The 22,502-nt window shown below is 37.0% G+C and overlaps 1 protein-coding gene across 3 annotated transcripts in view; it reads left to right on the top strand.

Moving 5' to 3' along the window:
- Positions 1-22,502, top strand: part of GALNTL6 (polypeptide N-acetylgalactosaminyltransferase like 6) — a 421,689-nt gene that overhangs the window by 154,903 nt on the left and 244,284 nt on the right. For all 3 annotated transcript variants that reach the window (XM_052682320.1, XM_052682319.1, XM_052682321.1), the window contains exon 3: positions 15,732-15,870. In XM_052682320.1, coding sequence (XP_052538280.1) covers positions 15,732-15,870 — 139 coding nt within the window. The remainder of the gene's footprint in view (positions 1-15,731; positions 15,871-22,502) is intronic.

The following is a 22,502-nucleotide window of genomic DNA, read 5'->3' as shown; positions in this document are numbered from 1 at the left end:
TCACATATGAAAAAACCATCTGCACTGTAAAATATAAAACACTGTTAACTAAGATCTGTTTTTTTGTTTTTTTTTTTTTTTTCCACTCAAGCTTTGTTTTCCCTAGTGTGTCCAAACAACAGTGAGATAAATTTGAAGCCAGACACCAAGAATAAATAAGGCTATTATACTCTCAAATATTGCTTTGGATTTTGAGATATTTTCAGTGATATAATCTCCATAAGTTTAAACTTTGTTCAAAAAAGAGGGTTGGTTTGCTTCATTTTTTTCGATGCTGAAATTTTACTCCTGGATGACAACTTGCTTCCTCAGACTGAAATGACATTTCACAATACTGGTTAAGAGATTATTTGGGGTGTAATATGAACCCACATGACCTCAGTTGCAGCCTTCCATTGCATGGCTGTAGAAGAGGCCAGAAATACAACTGTTTTGGAAAGCAGTGGTTTCAGTACTCAGGGCAAAGATTTGGGGCAATTTTTGTGGTTGATGCTAGTTAGATTCTTCTCCATTTCTTCCCTTGCATTTGCATGTTGTTCTTAGTGCTTCTGGGGAGGGGGTGGATATGAGGAGGGACAGGGAGAAGCAAACAAACCAGTGCAAAATAAAATCAGAAGAGAACACTGAGAAACAAATCCTGGCTGCTACTTATTAACTTATCCTTAGGTCTAAGGGTAAGTATATTATTACCAGTGGATTCGTATTAGTGATGAAGTGATGAAGTTGTGTTGGTGAATGTGTAATACTCGGGGGTTTAAAACAGAACCTACCTAGAAGTAAGAAGTGAAAAAAAAGTTGAACAACTGAGAGTCCTTCAGAATAGATTCATCTTCGAGTGAAAGGAGGAAAGGAGAGCTCTATAGACCACCTAAATTGAGTTGATTTGTCTGGAGATATGTGTTATAATTATCAAGTTTGTCAATTTAGAGCAATTATATCTTGGTGCAGTGGCACAAAGAAACATTGCTTTCTTTTGTAGCTCAGTTGCCAGTTGTTGTTTCGCTGTGAAAGTCCCAATTCAATGAAAGGGGAAATGCATCCTGAAGAAGCTGTGGCAAAAGACCTGGAACAAGTACTTGACAATTACAGCATATCAATGCCATACTTTTCAGTTCAGAAGGAATAACAAAAGGGAGACTTTCCTTACTGCTTTTGTGTCACCTTTTAAGTTGAAGACATAAAATAATCTGCTGTAAACCAGCCTTAAAGACTGTTTCTTTTAAAAATGTCAAGAAGGCATTTCTTTGACCTGAATTCATGTCAAAAGGCCCAAAAGAGGATAATCCCCTTCTAATCTACATGTACTGAAAGAGTTGGGAATTAGCAAAATGTGATGGTGCCACACATGGATTGCCTGCACAGTATTCGGGAACTTTGTGTGTTTTAGACTTTATCATCTAGAACCATCATAATGATAATCACAATCGAGCCTTTCACAGGAAGTCAGAAAGCTGTTGACACTTTGAAATTCACGAGGTGCTTGCCTGAACTTTGTAATTGCTAAGGTTCCTCAAAGATGTTGAATAATGTATCGCTTTAAAATATCACCCATGTGCTTCTCTTTGACATGATATTGCAAAGCTAGGTTTTTTTTCTTGTGTTTAGCAGGGTGCATAATAGTCTTCACTAACACAATTTCAGAGTATGTTTTAGTATTTTGGCTTTCAAAAGGCCAGGAATAGGGTTGAATAGAATCATCATTGCGAAAAAAGATGAATGAAATTGGGCTTCCTTCCCAATTCATTCCTTTCATAACTTTCTTTTGAGGCTGTGTCCAGTCTAGTTATCTCAATGTTATTTATGACTTAAATATGTGTAGGGTGACTTTCTATGTTTTCCTCCCTGTTTTCACTGTACAAACTGACAAAGGAAAATTACTGGGCTGGTGAAGTGATTTGTCTAGCATTCTGTTAATATATTTGAAAAAGCAGAAAAAACAAGGTTGTTTTGCTGTGATTTGCTTTATAGACATTAACTCATCAAATGATGCTCTGGGAGTACTGCCATTTAGGAAGCCATAGCCAAAAGGAAGCTGTTATGTGACACAATCACCCCACCCATGCTCACAATGAGTTGGTATCTGAGAGGTGAAAGACTCTGTCCTCCTTTCCACACACACACAAAAATTAAAAAAAAAAAAAAAAAAAAAAAAAAAACCACATTATTATGGGTCATGATTTATCTTGCCAGTGTACATGAAAGTGGATTTTTTAGTTGAGAGACTGATCTAATTTGATTATGCAAAAATTAATAAAAAGTCTAAATAAACAAAATGCTAGTTAATTTGTTTTTTCCTCTATATATTTTCCTAGCTTTAGCTGAAGTGGTTATATTGGGAAAAAGTCCAACTTTCATGTGCTTCAGAAAGAAGAGTGAAAGCTGTGAGCTTTGTAGAGCTCTGACATTTTAATTAGCTGTTATTAAGTTAAGCTAGTTACTAACATACTGCCACTTCTGAATGGCATTTGGATGACTTTTTCCCCAGCTGATACAATCATCAATTTTGTTTTGAAATTTGTAGTAAACTGTGATGTGGATCATATTATTACAGAATTATAGGGGTTGGAATGGACCTCTAGAGATCATTGAGTCCACCTCCCCTTCAGAGCAGGCACCCCATAGCAGGCTGCACAGGTAGGCATCTGGATGGGTCCTGAATATCTCTGAAGAAGGAGAATCCATAACTTCTATGGACAGAGTGTTCCAGTGCTCTGTTGCCCTTACTGTGAAGAAGTTTCTGCATTTTGGTGCAGCACTTCCTATGCTTCAGTTCATGACCATTTCCCCTTGTCCTGTCTTCACAGACTGCTGAAAAGACGTTGACTGTCCATTTGAGTCCCACACTTCAGATATTTATGAGCATTATTCAGATCACCCCTGAGTCGTCTTTTCTCAAGGCTGAACAGACACAGGTCACCCCGTGTTTCCTCATAAAGGCTCATCTTTTGTTGTTTTTTCTTGTTTGCTTATCTTGTTTGCTTCTACTGCAGATTCTAATGTGTTACACGGGAACTTGGAGTCCTGGATTAGCAATGTCATAAGCTTAAGTAACAACTCTTTTTCATTTTGTATCTATGTAGTAGGTAGTAACAAACTTCCCAACAGTGCTAATAAGGATACTGATGGATTATTGGCTATAATTTTAACTCACAGGCCTATTTCAGAATAGACCCAATTTGAGGGAACCTTAGTCTTTACCTTTAAGAGTTAAATTCGGAGCCAAATCCATATTTTGAGAAGGCCCTTAAATGAGAATCCTTGAGGGCAGCTGTTTGACTGAGTGCTTTGATAAAGAACAGATTTTCAAGTATTTCTTGGTTGGCTGATAAAAACAAATGATAGAAGAGAAATTGATTGGAAGGTTTCTCATTGCTTTGTGTAAAATCTGAATGGAACATATAGACATCTTTTTCATTCATTTATTTATTTTCAGCACAAACTCCCACAGGCATTAAAGGCCTATTGAAGGACAGGTTCTTTCAATAACTTCATGTGTATTTCATTCATTTTCACAGATGAGCAGGAGAATGAATGTACTGTAGAGGAAGCAAGCTTGTTACTCATGATTTATGTCAGCTTCACATCTAGTTTTAGCAGAAGCATTGTGGAATGTGGAAAAGGTATCCTGAAAATATAGTGAAAATGAAAGAATCAAGACTCAGTAGAATAAGTTTATCTTAATGCATCAAAAATTGAAAACATTTCAAAATGCCAAATTTAATTTCATACAGAAAACACTGTTGATACTTCCTCAGTGTCAACAGGATGTAGTTCAGTCTAACTTCTCTGTTATTTCTCTCAATTTCAGCTATACATGTTGACATTTTTAACTACTTTAGAAGTTGATTTTAATCCTTGAGAAAGTACTATTTTAAAAAAAAAGTGCAGAATAGCTTTCTCTAAGTGAAAGCAGTTGTCCAATTACAGTGAGATGACTTAACAGCAGCAACTTAAAAGGTAGTATTTCTGGTAATGCTTCTGAAACAAAGCATACAACTTAAATTGATCTCTGCTTAATATCCTCTTCTATAGCTGTGTTTATGTAGGGCTAGAGAGGTGTGTATGCTTGTTCTCATAGCATAATTGTTAAAGATCCCCCCCCTTCTCCTCAAAGACCGAATCTATTGAGGAGCTTTTTCTCATATATGCGAAAGTGGAATTGAGAATTACTGTGTATTGCATAATTACATCATGAATCTGCATAACAGAGTTGAGTTTTTTTTGTTTTTTTTTTTTAATTTTTCTGAATGAAGAACAGATTTTCAGGTAGTTGTTACAGGTTAATCTCTAAGTTAAAGCTGTATGCATATGAGACTTTGGTTTGATATTCAGCACTTTTTTTTTCTCACTGTGATGGATGATAAAGTACTGCATTAGTTCATAAATAGTACACAATTTTTAGGAGTTGGTTTTACAAAATACATATATTTTTATTTGTTTCCTTTAGCCCAGACTTCAACAAATAGAATGAAATTAAGGAAAATTTTTGTCTGAATCCAGACATCAGTTTTCTGCGTATTAACCTCTCTGAAAATGTTCTCATTAGGTATATGCAGGTTCCTGGTGAATAATGTATGAATGTTTGCCTTGGGATAAATTCTCAGTTACCTTCTGTAGGTGTTGAGTTGTTCTCTCAAACAGAAGATGTTTTAAACTCATCAGGTGGAATTTGGTTCATGGTTGATGCTGATTTTTTTGAGTCTTCACATCTGTCTCTGCTTGATTCCACGCTATATTGACTCACAATTTCAGTTAGCTTTAGTACAGGATGTTTAGTCAAATTTATGTCAGAGACTTCAGAAACAGTTGACATTAATTAGGCTCTTGACATTCATAAAAATGTGAATCAATGACTGGGGAGGACAAAGCCTGTGTAGAGCTGTGCTCATGCCAGGTCAAGCATTAAGTTTAGTTTTCCTTACCAGAATATCTGTCAGTTGTAAGGCTCTTACCAAATGAACAATTCATTTTAAACTACCAAATGAATGATAAAAAGGCAAAATTCATGAAGTCAGCAGAAGTGGTGTCTTGTGAAAGGAGAGAGAGGCAGTTACTGAAAGGTGTGATGCTTCCAAGTGTATGCAGCTACCGTAGTATCAATATCATTTTCAGAAGAGGAGAGTGACTGTCTCGACAAAAGAAGACATGGAAAGGAGAAAAGAATGTCAAGATGCAAAGTGTTACTTTAGGTCTACTAAAAAATGTACTATTTTTAAAGTAAAGTGTAAGGATGTGTTGTTGATTCAGTTCCATGGGATCACACAGCTTGTCTTGAGGATAATTCTAGTACCTCTGAGTTTTACAGTCATGTCTTTATTAAGCTAGGCAATTATGTGCATGCTGGGCTTCAGTTTCGTATTATCTGAGAATGATGAAACTGAGTTATATAGTGCTATGGATCCATGTGGACTTGAATATGCAATAAAATTCAGACATACCGCTTGAGGAACTTAGCATCACGGCCCTGAGTTTGCAAACTCCTCTTGCTTATGTGTCCTTTTCTCAACTTTAAAAAAAGGAGGTAGGATGGTCTTGTTACTGAGTCATGGTGCTGGAAGTCAGTTCTTGTTCCTGGGACCGTCTTAGACTTCAGCTGTGAGCATTTAATATCTCCATATTGTTCAACATCTTCATCAATGACCTTGATGAGGGGATAGTGGCCACCCTCAGCAAGTTTGCTGATGGTACGAAGTTGGGAGGATTGGCTGACACACCTGAAGGCCGTGCTGCCATTCAGCGAGACCTGGACAGACTGGAGAGCTGGGCAAAAAAAAAAAACGGATGAGGTTTAACAAAAGCAAGTGTAGAGTCTTGCATCTGGGGAGGAATAATTGCACGCACTGGTACAGGTTGGGGGATGACCTGCTGGAGAGGAGCTCTGCAGAGAGGGACCTGGGTGTCCTGGTGGGTGACAGGTTGGCCATGAGCCAGCAGTGTGCCCTTGTGGCCAAAAAGGCCAGTGGCATCCTGGGGTGCATTAAAAAGAGCGTGACCAGCAGGTCAAGGGAGGTGATCCTCCCCCTCTACTCTGCCCTGGTGAGGCCTCATCTGGAGTACTGTGTCCAGTTCTGGGCTCCCCAGTACAAAAAAGACAAGAATCTCTTGGAAAGAGTCCAGCGGAGGGCCACGAAGATGGTGAAGGGCCTGGAGCATCTCTCCTATGAAGAAAGGTTGAGTGAACTGGGTCTGTTCAACCTTGAGAAAAGAAGACTGAGAGGGGACCTGATCCAGGTCTATAAATATCTGAGGTGTGGGGGCAGAGTGGCGAGGTCAGACTGTTTTCAGCAGTGTGTGGAGACAGGACAAGGGGAAACGGCCAGAAACTGCAGCATAGGAAGTTCTACACAACATAACTTCATTATGGTGAGGGTGATGGAGCACTGGAACAGGCTGTCTGGAGAGGTGGTGGAGTCTCCTTCTCTGGAGATGTTCAAGATCTGCCTGGATGCCTACCTGTGCAACCTGCTGTAGGGAACCTGCTTTGGCAGGGGAGTTGGACTCTATGATCTCTGGAGGTCCCTTCCAACCCCTACAATTCTGTGATTCTGTGATATTTAAGAATGGATACAGGCACTTTTTCTGGTAGAGGTATTGCAGGCTAAATATAGATTTGCTGGAAGCTGTGACAGCTCATGTATTTTTTTTTCTTTGTGGAGTGCACACTATGGGGTAGCACTTTTATTGCATGCCATGGACTCATGCATAGCTAAACTTCTTTTTACAGGCTATTCCATCTTGTTTGTGTAGTCATGGAACACCTTCTAGAGCTACTTTAGACTGATACATGAGGAAAATAAAATTAAAGAGCTCCTAATAATGGAGTTGTTCTGTGACACATCCTGTTGTTATTCTGCGATGGAATGCATTGAACAGCACATGCATATGATGCATTTTTAGAATGAAGAAAGAAAGGGGAGGGAAATGTCTTATGTTAGTTACAGCTGTTCAAAGCCTATCATTCTGTATTTCGGTATTTTTGTAAAACTGCCTGTGCAAGTCTAACGTTGCATTACGAGATCTGCATGGGCACACACTAATTGTAGAAAATCTCCTGGCACTAGAGACAATTGGGATACTATTCTTGAAACAGTTTTATATGAATTAATTTATCTAAGCACTGAAACAACCAGATTACCTGCAGAATGTTTACCTTGTGAAGTCTTTTTATGGCTGATCTCTCTTTCTCACGTGCTTGCTCATTCAGGTCTTACAAGATTTGGCTCTGATTAATGGTTTACGGCTAGTTTGCCCCAATATTAAATGAAAAACACATTCTTGTGGCTGTGGCATTAGTTAGACTAAAGAGAAGATGTACTGTGCATCCCTTGGCTACAGGGTCGTGACTAGATTCAGCTCAGCCTGCAGAATGCTGCTGTGGATATTGCTGCTCAGCTGTAGTGATTGAGCAGTTCATATCAAAACAGCATGTGTTGCTGCTTATCTTGCATAGTAAACAGTGGCTTTCTAAATACACTGGACATATCAAATGGTGTGCTCTTTTTTTCCTTCCTCTTTTTAATCTAGATTTATTAAAGTGGGAAACGAGGGTTCTTTCTGCTTATCAAACCATTGCAGTATTTGAAGCAAGCATTACAAGGTGTAGATTTTTTTTAAAACATGTTTATTCTTATAAAGTATTTGTTCAAATATTCAGACAGTTTACTTTCCAGAGTTCATCTAGTTTTCTGTTTGCTGAAATACGACAGTGCCACAGGCTAACCTCATGACATATTTGGAAGCAATTTCCTGCCCCCATGTACTATATTTTTGCTCAGCAGTGCATTTTGAAACTTCAGAGGTGGCATTTTTTTTTTAATGTTACGAAGAAATGAAAAAGGCAAGGGATATATTACCCTAATAGTCCAGAAAGTGTAGTCCACAAGATTTTGGAATTAATTATTGACTGAGAACATGCACATATTTAAGATGCAGCACACTGTCTGGATGTAAAATAAGAAGAAAAAAAAAAGAGTAATATAAATGCTTTCATAACAGTTGGAAAAATCCATCGCTGCTTAGCTGTGTAATGTGCTTTTTCTGTTAGGATGCAAACGGCAGCAGCAGCTGCCAGGCTGAAATTCAGATCAGTATCCAGTGGAGTGCCTGGAGACCTGGGAGAGCTAAACTCATGAGTACGGAGCTCATTTTCTCTTCCTGCAAATTGATTGGCTGAGCAAACAATACTTCATTAAAGATAAACAAATAATGAGTTCCTTAAATACAGTGATGGTTATTTTGCAGTCCAATTTGGCAAAACAGCTGGGGCAGCTGATTGTTCATCACTTCTGTATTAAAGTCAGCCTTACTTCTGAGGTTGGTCCTTGTAGGACATGAGCAGATTCAAGCTGCCAGAGCTTCGGCAAGGTCACCTGAAGGTTCTGCTGTTTTGCCAGCCTTTGACTTACTTCCCTGCACTGCTCACTGCTGCCGCTGCTTTTCTCAACTTTCAGATGCCCACCAAACCATTGTTTCCTCTGGCAACAGTTCCTGTTTGCTTAAGCACACAAAGCTCTTCCCATAGCACAGAATACTGTTAATCTGCATCTTAAAATCTCAAGCCTTTCTTTTTTTTCTCTTGTATTCTGACACAGAGGTTACAATCACAGAAGTTACAACATGAAGAGACAGCTTCAGCCCGGATGGTCTATGGAAATCTGAAATTTATGTCTAATGCAGTTAGAAAGCTGTAGTTTTTCACTTAAATAGGCATTTAAAAAAAAAAACAAAACTAATGCTTTTCAAACATAGTAAGACTGCATATGTAACATAAGTCTTTTTCAGAGGTTCCCACTTGTATCTTGGATATCCCCTTAAGGAAATGCTCTTTGTCATATTTGTGGAATTTCTTTTTGTTGAGGAATGGGCAAATGCATCATCACCATAAGCATGTATCTAATTTCTAGCAATAGACTTTTCATTTTTATCTCATACTAGTGTTAAGCAAACAGTACTTTAAAGATGCAACTACAATACGGTATGGACTCACTTTCAAAACTTTAAGGAACATAGTCAACACTCTTCTGTGTTTTTTGGGTGTTTTTTTTTTGGTTGTTTTTTTTTTTTCCAAGTGTGGAAGTCAGCAGGCAACTAAATGACAAAATTTGAAGCTTAGTCTTTTTCTTTCAACTAATGCTATTTGGATACAGGCATTCTCAAAGAGAGAGGCAATTTATTTCATGTTTCTCCTGCCGACCATCATGTTACTGTAAAAGCATTGGTGAAAGCACAAGGCCTTATATTCATGCCCAATAATTTTTCCAAACCACTTACTGAGGACTGCATGGTCCTTGAAAAGAAATCAAATGCTACTGGCATCTGAATGATAATAAAATAGTTGGGACTTGAATGTTTTCTGTCAGAAAACTGGAGTAAATTTTTGTTTGTTTACTATATTGGTTTAATCTTGAAACAGTAATAAATAAATTGTTATGTATTTACAAATAAATGATTTATTCTCACCTGAAAAATGTATTGCTCATGATTTAGATGGCAGGGATTTTGTTTTTCCCAATTGCATAAGTAAGATTTGATTATAACTGTATCTATAACGCTAAGGAAAAGCCTTTTATATTGCCTCTGAATTTGACAGAGTTATGTAATAAATAATTCAGTATTATAAATCTTAGTGCAATGGTTTTCTAAGCTGTTACCAGACAGAGTAGCCAAGAAAATAAAACAAATAGACATTTTTAATCCCATTTTCATTGATGAAAAAATCAATCAAATTGCTTTCCTGTAATTTAGACTTGTGAAGTTGTACAGCTATGGGGTACACTTAAGTCTAAGAAAAGTAGAAGAGAATTGTGGTAAATATGTTTCCATTTCTTATGCAAGTTTTGTTGAGTTTGAGGGAAAAAAAAATATATAACTCCAGCAACTTATGTCCAGTCCTTCTCCTACATTTTATAGAGTTCATGGTAATTTAATATTGGGGCCAACCTCATTTAGTGGTCAAAGTTCTACTGGTGATCTCTCTGAGGCACAGCACTGTTCTCTTCGTCACCATTTATGACTTCCACCATTCCCCTGATTGCCTCTTCCATTGCTTCACTACTCTTCTGGTTCAGAAAAAAAACCATCATTTTCTATCTATTTCATGCAAAGGCAATTACTTTCATGGGAGCTGTGTACTGTTTTAATTTCTTGCTCTTAACGTGTTAGTGGACTATTTCTTTTATCCATTTCTTGACCTGAAATGCTTTTTAGTGGAAATGAACGTTAACATGTAAAACCACAAGAGCATTTTTTTTTTTTTCAATGGAAGCAGAGCCTTCCATAGCATGAAACAAAGTGATTTGATGAAGTAGCTTCCTTTTCTATTTATTTTTTTTTTCCCAGGATCTATTCTGAACTAGACTTGACTCATGAACTACTTTTACATAATTAAAAATAATGTTCACACAAATGCCTTTGTCGATTTCAGAATACAGAAATTTGTGGACAGGCTGAAAATTCTACTAAACCTAAATACTCTAGGAGTAGATGAGACGTTTACTGTCGAAAAAAGAAATCCCATTATGTACATTTATGAAATCACCTCTCATTTCAAGATCATTTAACCAGAATTTTAACAGATGTGCTTCACACTATGCCCCCATCTGTGAGGAGGAATGATGTAAAAAAATCATGTTTTAAAATAAATAAGATTATTTCATTAGTTTTTAAATGGCGATTCACTTTCCCCCAAAAAGGTAGAATATGATAGCAGTGCAAGTTCAGAATGGACTATCTGTTCTACTTACTGTTTGAAATAAAGTGAACTCTTCACAGAAAAAGAAAAAATATATATATTGTATAAAGCTGTGCTTCTGAAGTATATGCCAAAGACAATTTTGACTCATTTTTCTGTGCAGATTCTTTTTCCAAAGTAAGAAAAAAAAAAAAAAACAAACAACAAAAACAACCAAACATAATGCATTAGGAAAATTAAGAAATAATGTTTAAAAAAAAAAAAAAACAACAAAAAACCACCTTGCTTTAAAGACTTAATATTATACAAAATAGTAGAATATACTGTAAATTTATTTTTATGTTAATGTATTAAAATGAAATCTTATACAGTAAAGCATGTAGCATGTAGAAAATTCTCATTCCTAATTACAAAATATCATGCTTGGACATTATTAAACTAAAACATGCTCTTTATGAATTGTGGCCTTTACTTGGTGTGACTAAGATGCTTAGCCTGAGTGAACTGATAGCAGTGGATATAAACAGTGAATAGTTCAGATCTGTGCACAGTACACTGAGTGGGCTGTGCTGTTTGTCCACCTACTTTCCTGTGTTAAGATGCCAAGCAATACCTTGCCTTCCTTTACCAAAAGCATTTTTTTCTACCATGTCAACTGAGTTATAAATAATCTGAAAATAATCAAACAGGAAGAAAAAACAACAACAACAACAAAAAAACACAAACTGTTGTAATGTGCTTTTTTATTGCTAATTTTTTCAAGCAAGGTCTCTTTTCCACTGTGTGCTGAAGCTGTACTGAACTTCTCTTTTGTTACATGTTCAAACTGATTTCCAGATGATACATTTTGCTAGCAGTACCCCTGTTCTCTTCATAATTATCATGCCTGGCTGATCCAGAGACATTACTCCACTATTACACATTTGCGCTGAGGGTACAGAATGTTTCTGATTTTCTTGTCTCACCCTAAGCTTCCCTTAACACCATCTGCTGAAAAATACGACTTGTTCTCCTTCTGTTGCATCTGTATTTAATATAAACAGTAGATGCTTTCACTGAGGTTTTCTTAAACTATCAATTATCACAAGCTATCAAGCATAAAACTTGAATTCATTAGTGCTAGGTATAGAGTGTGTTATTTCCTAGGGGACATAATATCCCTGATTGGAGCTAAAAAAATTCCTGTACATCTGGTATTTGACCAAGTCAGTACTTTCTCTGGATGTCTAGATTATCTTACTTTATTCTGTTTATTTGACAGTCATTGGATAAGAATTTTGTAGTGGTGTATTAAATTTTAAAAAGTATAAATTAAATTTAACATTTAAGTATTGTAGAGATATCACCTTCAAAAGTAACATGGTATTAAAAAACAAAATCTAGCATATTTTCCAACTGTTGTTTACACCGAGTAACAAGCTAAAAGTTAAAATGGAGGTGTAAGAACTCTGCAATCAGTACGTTTAGAGAGCACTTCATGAATTAACAGCACTGTTCACATGCTTCTGTTGCCCTGTAGTGGAGCCTACTGCTCCACTATGAGAGAGTTTAGGGCCCAGGATGAATTCACGTGTCACAGACAATTCTGGTTCTTCAGGATTCTTCCCCTCCTTCCCTCACCTTCTGAAAAACCAAGATCTGAGCAAATGAACAAGAAATCCTGGGATTGTGTTGCAATTGTAAACCAGCCTCAGATAGGGTTAGGAGCAAGTCTTAGGGCTGGCTTGTTTGCTGCATTAGGGCGTGCTTCCCTTTCTGTTCCCTGCACTACTTTGTAGCCATGATGGCCACAGTGAATTGCTGTTTTGCCTTAAGGCAGAACAACCAGCATAAGATGACTTGTCTCTCTGTCAGTAGTTTCAAAGTACCATTCTGTAGCTTTCACAGTAAACCCCTTGGTTCTCTTTTTCACAAGTGTTACTCTTCTCGTACTGTGTTTTTTTTTTCCCTTTGGACTCTGGCATTTTAAGTAGACTTTGGGATAGTTCATCTCCAAACCGCTTTTTATTGGAGACAACTGCCTTCAGTAATCTAGGAAGGCAAGTAAGTGATGGAAGAAAATTTAATATGTTTAAGGTAATTTGTAATGCTGGGAAGACTCCTATGTGGCAAGTTGCTGGACAGAGAAAACCATTCAGGACTACTGATTCTCCGGAAGTAATTCTCATTTTATAATATTTTTTTTAATAATCAGCTTCCAAGCACTTTCTTTCTCTTCTGCAAGTCCAGCCATTAGAAATCACCTCTTTTTAACCAGAGCTCTTTTAGGAAAATTAACCAACTGGTGTACAGCAGGAGCTGGGAGGTGACTGTCTCAGCTGTAGTTAATCAGGAGCAGCTGTAAGGTAAATAGGCAAGTAAAAGCTGGGAGAAATACACACTGGATTATTAAAAGCCCAGATGCCTCTAGGCACATATTTTAGTGTCAGGGAGTAGTCATGCTTCACAACTTCTAGTGTACCTTATGACCCAAGTTCCTGTATACGTGCAAAAGCAATCTATATATTGCAATGGGTCAAATAGTTGGGGCTAAGACATATGTCTCAGGGTTTGAATTACAGTAGCTTATTGTCACTGTGTTATGAAGCAGATCTGATATAATTGAATTCTGAATAACATTCCAAAATGTTGTAGTTCCTCCCCATATTAAGTATGAAATCATGAAATAATCACATTAGTTTAAGGATGCATTAATATGTATCTCAGAGATGCCTTAAAAATAAAAATGACAAAATACCTGTTAGTAAAGAAACAGCATAACCAAAGAGTGTTTCAGAATGTATTTTTCCCCCTTGTAAGTAACACCAAATGTTTTATTAAGACTTAGAGTGAAATTGTACATGTTTCTGCAAGATTTGGGATAAAAAAGAATGTTTTATCTTAAAAAAAAAAAAATTCTGAAAATGAGCAACTACAGCATCTTTGATTGTATGGCCTGTTTTAAACATTTTTATTTGTGCAGTTTGAAATTCTTAGACTGACAGAGATTCATAGGCTTTAAGGATACTGCTGACTGTTTCTCCCGGCTTGCTTTGCTTTCCTTTTCATCCCCGTCTGCAGCTGCTCCTGATCAGCTGAGGACCAGATGAAGTGGCCGTGGTCACTTACCAAATCTACCTGGGAAGCAGATTAATTTTCTAAAAAGATCTCAAGTGAGAGGAGCTATTTTCTTATGAGGGTGCACTGAGAGAAGAACGGAGAGGTTATAAGCTGATAAATGAGATGTAGAGGAACGCATATCTTCTTGAGACCATGAGTAGGCTTGAAGAGCTGTGTCCTCTGTAAGAATGAAGAGGATAAAAAAGTAGTCGAAAAGAAAAAGACTTTAATGTTTTCATTTTCTCTCAAGTGTTATTGTTTATTCTCTCTCACTGGAAGAGAGAAAGGTATAGTTGCCTGAGGTAGGTACTAAGCAAGCCAAGTGAGTTGATGAGAATCAACTTGGGAACAAAAAGCTGGAATAGAAAGTCCGTCCTTTGCCAGGAAACTAGCAGCTGGTTTCTTTAGGGAACTGAAGTGACCACTTTCTGAAACCAAATCAACAATGTGAAGACACTAGAAGCACTGAGGACATCTGGCTGGTCCCTTGGAGTACAAGGGTGTTTAAGGAGCCCAGAGCAAAACATTTGGTTTCATTACTGTTTGTTCTGGAATGTTGCATGCCCTAAACTTTAATGCTGAAGCTGTATTTGGAAATAGTATGCGTAGGGAAGTGTTTTGCCTGCTAAAGCACTGCATAACTGAGTGCTCCATTTTCTCAGATCAGTCAAAAACAGTTTGCTGAAAACCATCCCTTAGTTCAAAATTATACTATGAAAAGTGGATTCTGATGCAAAAAGGCTTTGTTTAGCTTAATCTACAAATCAAATTTTTGCAGATAAAATGGCTTTAAGCTGACTGTGTCTCTGAAAGGAGGGCAACCTGGGTGAACTGAGTGGGACTTCTAATGTTTGTTCTTCTACCTGCTTTATGTGTCTGTATTTGGAGTATTAGGAGTACTGCTTTATTGGTTAGTTATTTCACTGTAGAAATCATAACCAGGTAAAATGTGGGTATTGTGCTCTCTTGAGCTGAAATGGATTTATTTTAAAGTGATTTAACAAAATAGTGTAAGTACCACTATGGATAATTTTAATAGACAAACCCTTCATTTTTCAAGCAGAGATGCTTATCACAGTTGAGATGTGTGCCCGAGTACCAGGGGAAACACAATTCAAAGCTAGTTTTCTCTGAAACTGTATTTGAAGTATTGTTGAAGAGAAATTTAATCTCACTGTTCTGCTTATACTTAAGAGTCCAACAATTGTCTCAGCATTGTTTCGGTATCATTGGCAAATCTAACTTGTTGTATGAAAGTTTTATTTTACTCATAGAATTGTGGATATGTAATTGAGAATTCCATAAAATTAACAGAGGAAGATCTTTGAGACATTTTATGAGGTGAAAAGAACACAGTTTTTGTTTGTTTTTTTTTCTTCCAATTTAAATAAGTGTTCTATTAGGCTATTAGGTTTTTGAAGCAACAAACAAAGGAAAAAAAAGGCCCATGGAACTGTGAAAAGAAAAAAAAAATTGTGATGAAGAGTAAGAAATGGATTAAAAGCTCTTTTCCCTTAACTGCAAAATGAAGTTTTACTTACCTGCCAACTCCAATCTGAGGGAACAGGGCCAAGGAAAATAACTTCTGTTCCAGAAGCAGAGATGGCATAAATTTTGTTCTGACGTTTATCTAGGAGTAAGAAATTTGTCATCCTTATGCTCCAGTCCTGGACACAGGAGAAAGATTGAGCTCTGTGCTGGAAGGTTTTTGAGGGCAGCTCTGTGCCTCTTCTTCAGTCCTGTTCTGAACCCTATACAAAGCTAACTTAGGAACATCTCAACAGATTTTATTCTTTATGTCCTGTGTTTATCAATAAAGGTATTGGAAGAAGCTAATTAGATATGTTCCAGTGCCAATATACTAATTGAACTGTTATTTTTGTCTTTGTGGTCCATCCTGTGCTATCAGTTTGAGACAAATAATTGTTTTGTTTCATTGTAGGGAAAGGTGAACACGGAAAGCCGTACCCTCTGACAGAGGAAGACCATGATGATTCAGCTTATAGAGAAAATGGCTTCAACATATTTGTTAGCAACAATATAGCACTGGAGAGATCTCTGCCAGACATCCGACATCCTAAGTATGTAAATTGTCCCATGGACTATTTCACTCTAAGGTTTTTCTCTTTGAATATATCTAAATAAGCTGCTTTCTTGGGAGGTGAAATAGGAAAGCTCAGCCAACAAAGTGCCAGTTTCATTAAATAGGAAATATTAAATTTTTCACTGTATTTGGATCACATTCTCTGTCTTTTAAACCAGCTTCCCATCTTATTATTTACATACTGTGACTATAGAAGACCACTTCTTGTTACTAAATGATTTAATGACATTCCTTGTAGTGATTTCTTAGATAGAGATAAAAAATACTTCACATTTAGAAAACTTTATTCAGGTTCTCTCCTGTTAGTAGTTGCAGAGCTTTGATGGTAGATTTAGAAATTGCATAAACCCTTATTGGACCCATAAACCCATTTTTGGACCAGTGTCTCCAAAAAAATTTGTGCTGGTTTTGTTAGGTAAAAAAGCTTGAGATCTTAATGGGACAGGGAGAGGGAGAGAAATACAATTGCATCTTTCTCTTCCATGCTCTATTAGTAAAATTGCAGAAGACAATTATTAAATACAAGAGAGGTGGCATGTCTATGCGCTCTGTATGTGTTTGCATGCTAACCCTCTGATAGTTTGTTTCTCACTCACTGCTATCTGCACAGTCATTGACATTTCCCCAGTGTGTCCCCAGGAGCGAAGGGAATAATGTGATCTCAGAAGTGATGCGGTAGAAGCATGTTGGTGCTGCGCCAGCCTTTCACTGTTCCCCCCTCCTCTTCTGAACCTAGCCCTGTCTGTCACTGAGTTTGCTTGAGTGTCTCACTTGGGAAACTTGAACCCTGAAGGCATCATTTTCATGTTCTAATTCAGCTATGTTCCTATGACCTTCATGAAATCACATGTGATGGATGTTATTATAGTGTCCTGAGTGAACTGACTTGTTGTGTCCACATTACTTTCCTTACATTAATTCCTTGTAACATAAACTGTCCACTAGTTAACTGACTTCATCATCTCGTAAGGCATATTTCTGTGCACAGCTTGTATACTAAGTATAATGAAGTGACAAAAGTAGGTTCTGTGCTTCTGGTGGTTACTCCTTGAAACAAATTAGGATATGATTTAAAAAACCAGATCAAATAGTTTTCTTGCTGTCTGTAGAAACTTCGAAAGAAAAACTACAAGCCTTCATGAATGCAATAAAAACTGAGTAATGAATCTTGCAATTAAGACCAAAATATATTTAAACAGCTGTAGTAGTGCCTGTATTTCTGAAATCACTCCTGTAAAGTTACATTATTAGAAATTCTTGAACCAAATAAACTTCAAGTCCCACATCTAAGAAAATAATAATCTGAAAGTATGCAGAGATAGAGATAGATAACCTGCTCTTTTGAGTTCAAAAATGAACTTTTTCCTTGTTCTCTTTGGAAACTGGGATCAGGATTTGCAAAATATGTATTTTGATAAGTGGATGAGGGGCACCAAGCAAGTAGTTAGAAGTTTGGGCTCTGAGAAGCTCAGTTTCTCATTTTTGCTGTGGGCTTTTTAATAGTATTCTTGCTTATTTACTTTGAGTCTGGAATTTTAGCGTGCTTCAGAAAGATGTGTTGAGATAGATGCTCCTTTCCTTTTTAAGAAATGGAAATGTGTTTGCTGTAAAAATCTCTAGAGGAATGAAACAGTTCTATTTTAAGGCCACTTTAACAACTTTGCTGAGTCCTTTATATGTTTTTGTTGCATTCTTATATTATCTCCCATATCAATTTTTTTCTCTTCTAGCTGCACTTGAACAATATTTCTGCCATTTCTATGTGCTCTTTCATGTCTTATTTCTGTACAAGTTTCATGGAAGTAGATGCTCACAGCGTTAGTTAACTAATCCTCTGTTCTTTGTCCACCATCAGCACCCAGCCTTAAGAACCAACCTTACTGAGCTGTTTTTGTTTATCTATAGAAACAGGACTTGCAAGACAGATCAGTGCAAAGTGTATCTGAATATATCAAAAATATCAAAATCTGACAAATTTTGCTTGTTCCTCATATATGGTCTTTGGTTTTCCATTGAAAATTCCATGCAGAAACTGAGTTTGGAAAGGGGTCAGTTTTGTTTTCTATATAACAGCAGAAGACTAGGGAAATCTTAGACGTTTAAGTTGAAGGAAAAGTCATCTCTGGTAAGAAACAGTTCTTTTGCCTTTGGAATGCATGCATTGTTGCAGGCATTGTCAATGGCTAATTCAAGATAAACATCCTGCAATAACATCTGAAAAAAGTATATAGCTTTAAGGCTATTCAGAGTTCAGAGCATAGAAAAATGGGATTTAAGTATATGTTTGGTCTTTGCTTGTTGTTGTTGTTTATTATTCCAAATGAAAATCTGAAACAGGAATGCCTTCTCAGTTCATTGGGATTTCAGGATGTGGTTAGTGACAATAAGACTGCTTCTCACCTAAAGTTGGAGGCAACAGTTGAGTTCTGGGAAACATTTAGAGTTAGCCATGGAATTGCTATTAAAAGTTAAAATTCTATACTAGCAGTAAAAATATTTCAAAATGCAACAGAACAGGAGGCTGTTTGTTGTTGTTTGTTTTTTTTTTTTTTGCTGGCCTGTGTCACTTGCTTTAGCCTGGAATACAAAAAACTTCCTAAAGATAGCAGATAAAATTGTGATCATTTTCTGTTGGAAAGGAAAATTGCTGTTGAATTGTTTAACAGTTACCATTAATTCTTATCTTCTCTGCATTTTGAAATAATCTGTGTTTACTGGTTTTGTTCAAGTAAAAACAAATCTGGTTCATGTTTGAATAACATTCAAAATGGAATTGTGATGAGGCTTGGGGGAATGTTTGCAATCACATAGCCTAAATAGTGAATATAACTTGTGGTATATACTCTGTTTGAAACTCCTAATTCCTCATAAACCAGAGCATCTAATTTTTTAGCTGTTCATTCTTGAATGAAAAGAATTCAAGTTGATTCTGGTTGCCAATAAACTGCAAGAGTTATGATTCAAGATCTTCCATGTTGTAGGTGTGTTCACATAGGTTTATTCCAACAGCAATCCTTCTATCTGTGGTTTGTAAAACACTTGTTTATACTTGTGCATGCAGAGATGTACAAATCCTTTTTGGCTTACCTAAATAATCTACTACCAGAAATCTCATCCTTTTCAGGTTTCCAGAGCTATAGATAGATCCATTTTATACTGATACCCAAAGTAATTCATACTAAGGATGCCCATCCGGATTTCTGTGACATTTGTTTTCAGCAGGCATGGTCTGGAGTCAGTGTTTCTAAGTGTTGAGTGGTTCTTGCTGTATGAGGTGGGGGCAATGGTAGCCCAGTAGGCTTCCTCTCAAAGTCCAAGCAATGTTTGTTGATGTTATATTTCTTACAGGCCTCTGAAAAGATGCAGCCCTAAAATATTTTTCTTTGGAAATAAAAATGGAATATCATCTGTCTCCTTAACACTAACTAATGAGGTTGTTCTGTTTTCATAATTAAACAAACAAACAAAAACAAACAAACAAACCACCACACATTTCTCTATACTTGTTCTGCATAACTGAAGCTCTTCAACTCCTTATCAGCAATAGAAGCTGAGAATGCCTGAATGGTTCTATTTCAAAATGTTTGAATGCAGTAAGGTTGCTGTCCCTTCTATTTTTAAATGAAGCTGAAAAAAAAAAAAAGCAGGGAGACTTCTTAAGTTTTTTTGTTTAGCTGTGGATTTGTGGACTTGTTTGCTTTTATTTTGTGTTCTGCTTTATTTGTGTTTTTTGGAGGGGTCTGTGGAACAGTCATGGAGTTACTGTTATTCCTTAATTATATTTTAGTAAATTTTGCATTAACTCTTTAACTCCTAGTGCACTACAGAATGCTCTGGAGTAACATGATGTTACAGGAATATCTATAACCAAAAATCATAAAAACATGACAACATAGGATTGCTAGACTTACATGGGAGAAAAATGCATTTTAAAAATTCAAGCTGGTGTTTTAGTTCTGTAATCATTCAGTATTTAATATCTGAATCCTCTAGCATGCTGGTTGATGTTAGTTGCCCTCCAGACCCAGTTCTTCTGCAGCTCCATTCCCTCCAGATGAGAAGCTGGCTTCTCTGCTTTCCTTTTTTTATGCTTAATGATGGAAAACTCCATGAGAAGTTGTAAAAGTTAGCTCAAAGGCACTTGAGTAATCTCTGCAGTAGTCAGTAGATAAATAATTCAGTGCCATCTCATTGCTCAGAGGGCAGATGTCACTGCTATCCAGGGATGCTGAAGAGGCACTCTGGGTGTGCTTAACTTAGAACAGCTACTAGCTAGCTGATGCAACTTTTTTTTTCCTACCTTGCTTACTCCTATGCTTAGTTTGACTGCAGTCTACAAACCACAAAATCTACTAGCCCACTTCTGGTACTTGAGAAAAGTGTTAGTTCAGACTTCTCAGCATAGGGCTGCCTTTCTTTATATTAATGTTTATTAGTATTATATTAAACTTATCTGGCCACGGAGCAGCTGATTAAGCACAAATTGTTCTTCTATGGGGGTAGTAATAAAGCTGGAGGTTATTACTGATAGCTTTTTCCTGTTGCAGTTACTGTGTAATGTAGTGAAGGTGGAAAGTCATGCGTGCCAAAACATGATAGGCAATGTCCCCATTTCCAAGCCTCGCCAGATTGCGCTCTGCAATTGCTTCAGGGCATCTCATTCAAAGTTTGTAGCTCCTCAAAAACAGGATCAGAAATATTTTATACTTGAGAAAACTTGTGGCTTTCTGTCTCTATCAGTTCCTCTGCAGTGTATGCATTGGTAGTACCAATGGAATAATTCCTAGGTGCTTTCTGGATGCTTTGTGTGCCTGTTTTTATAACAGTAACAACTAAAATGGGGCCAAAGACTGATGATTCCCTCTCCACCCTGTTGGTGAGGAGCAGTATCTGCGGTGTTGAGTAGGTCAATAAGGATAGCCCAGATTAATGGGTCTGTTTACTAGAAAAAAAAAAAAATTAATAAGCGAAGCAAGCTGTTTATACAGGTGCAGGAAAGTCATTCTTGTGGGGTTTGAATTGCAGTAAAGTCGTACAGCTGAGAATATAGCAAGCTGCAATAAACATAGCTGTGAAATCTAAATTCAATAGGGAAAGGAATACTGAAGGATATTTACCCTACAGCCAGTTCTGTGCATCTGGGATAGCCAAGACTGTTAGCTTTTGACAGTGGTTAAAACTTTTATCTCACAAGGAAACCACAAGTAACTTCAAGATCAGTGAGGAAGACTGAATGTTCTGGAGTTCCAGACCTTTGCATTTCATGGATGAATACAATGCTTGTGTTTGCTGGCAATTTAATAGTTTTAGTTAAAGCTTCACTATACCTTCCTTGTTCTTTTATATCAATTCTCACTTCATTTCTGGGCATTTTTTTTTCATACAGTTAAGCATCTATCATCTTGCATAAGTTTACATGCTGCTAAGTAAATGAAATTTCAGCTCTAGTGCTAAAAACTCACGTAAATTGCAGGTACACTCTTGTTAGCAACAGAGTTAGCTGCTGTATGTCATGAAATAAGGACTGGAAATGTGCAGTGAGGCTAGAATGAAAAAGCAACTTCTTTATTTTGTTTGATTGGATTACAAATGGCCTTACTGAGCTCTAATTTCCCAAAGGCTGCCCTGGCCACAAGATGTGGTAGTACATGTGAGAACTCGCTGATCACACTTATGATGCTTATGGTCTGTGAGTCTTGACTGCAACATTTTCACAGCTTTTGCTCCCATGCCTACTGGCTGTGACTTTGTTGTTGACAACAGTCGGACCTAATAGTATCTCACCCATTATTTTATCTTATCTATATTGAAAGGTGATATTGAAAGAAATATGTGAGCCTGGCTGCTGCTTCCAGTTTGTTTCCCTTGGATTCTTTCAGCATGGTAATTGGATTTTTGGATGATACATGCAGCCTATAGCCCTCAGTGTCTTTATACAGGAATACTGTGCTTGTGCTTGCTTAGTTTATTTTATTACTGAATTTCCTAATAATGGCAGGTCTTGCAGCCTTTTGCACTGACAGACAACTGATTTTTGTGTAATGCAGGAACTTTTTATAATGTGTTTTAGATCAACCTGATGTTAACTGCATCAAATACCCTCTAGTTCTTATTCACCAAACCCGTCAATACATTTTATCATCTGCTCTGTCCACTAACTTTTGGAAGCTTTAGTGTAAACTTCAATTATATATCCCTTATATAATTGAAGCATTCTGGAGATAGAAAGGCATGCTTTCTCCATTTATTTGAATTTGGGTAATGCAGCAACCACTATATTCTTTCACTAATTAGGGACAAAGAACTTAACGATGTCAGAGTAACTTAATCCAGTGGCTTGATAAAACCTGAAAGTGCTGAGTCCTGAGCTTCTTTTCCAGCAGAGGAGCATCCTCCTGTACAATGTTTGCATTTTCCTTGTTGCCCTAAGATGCCTTGCTTATCATCTCACAGTATAACATTGCATGCAATTCTGTGCTTCCTCACTAATCAGATACTGTTACTGTAATTCTCTGCTCTGATGTCTTTATAGTTAAGGAGAGAGTTTTGGATAAAATGGGCTCCAGGTTTTTTGTGCTTTGAGTTCTATATGCACTAATGTTTCATCCT

The sequence above is a fragment of the Tympanuchus pallidicinctus genome, unplaced genomic scaffold, assembly GCF_026119805.1.
Source record: "Tympanuchus pallidicinctus isolate F22 unplaced genomic scaffold, pur_lepc_1.0 scaffold2, whole genome shotgun sequence".
In the NCBI taxonomy this organism is placed as follows: Eukaryota; Metazoa; Chordata; class Aves; order Galliformes; family Phasianidae; genus Tympanuchus; species Tympanuchus pallidicinctus.
This window is presented reverse-complemented; position numbering and strand designations above follow the sequence as displayed.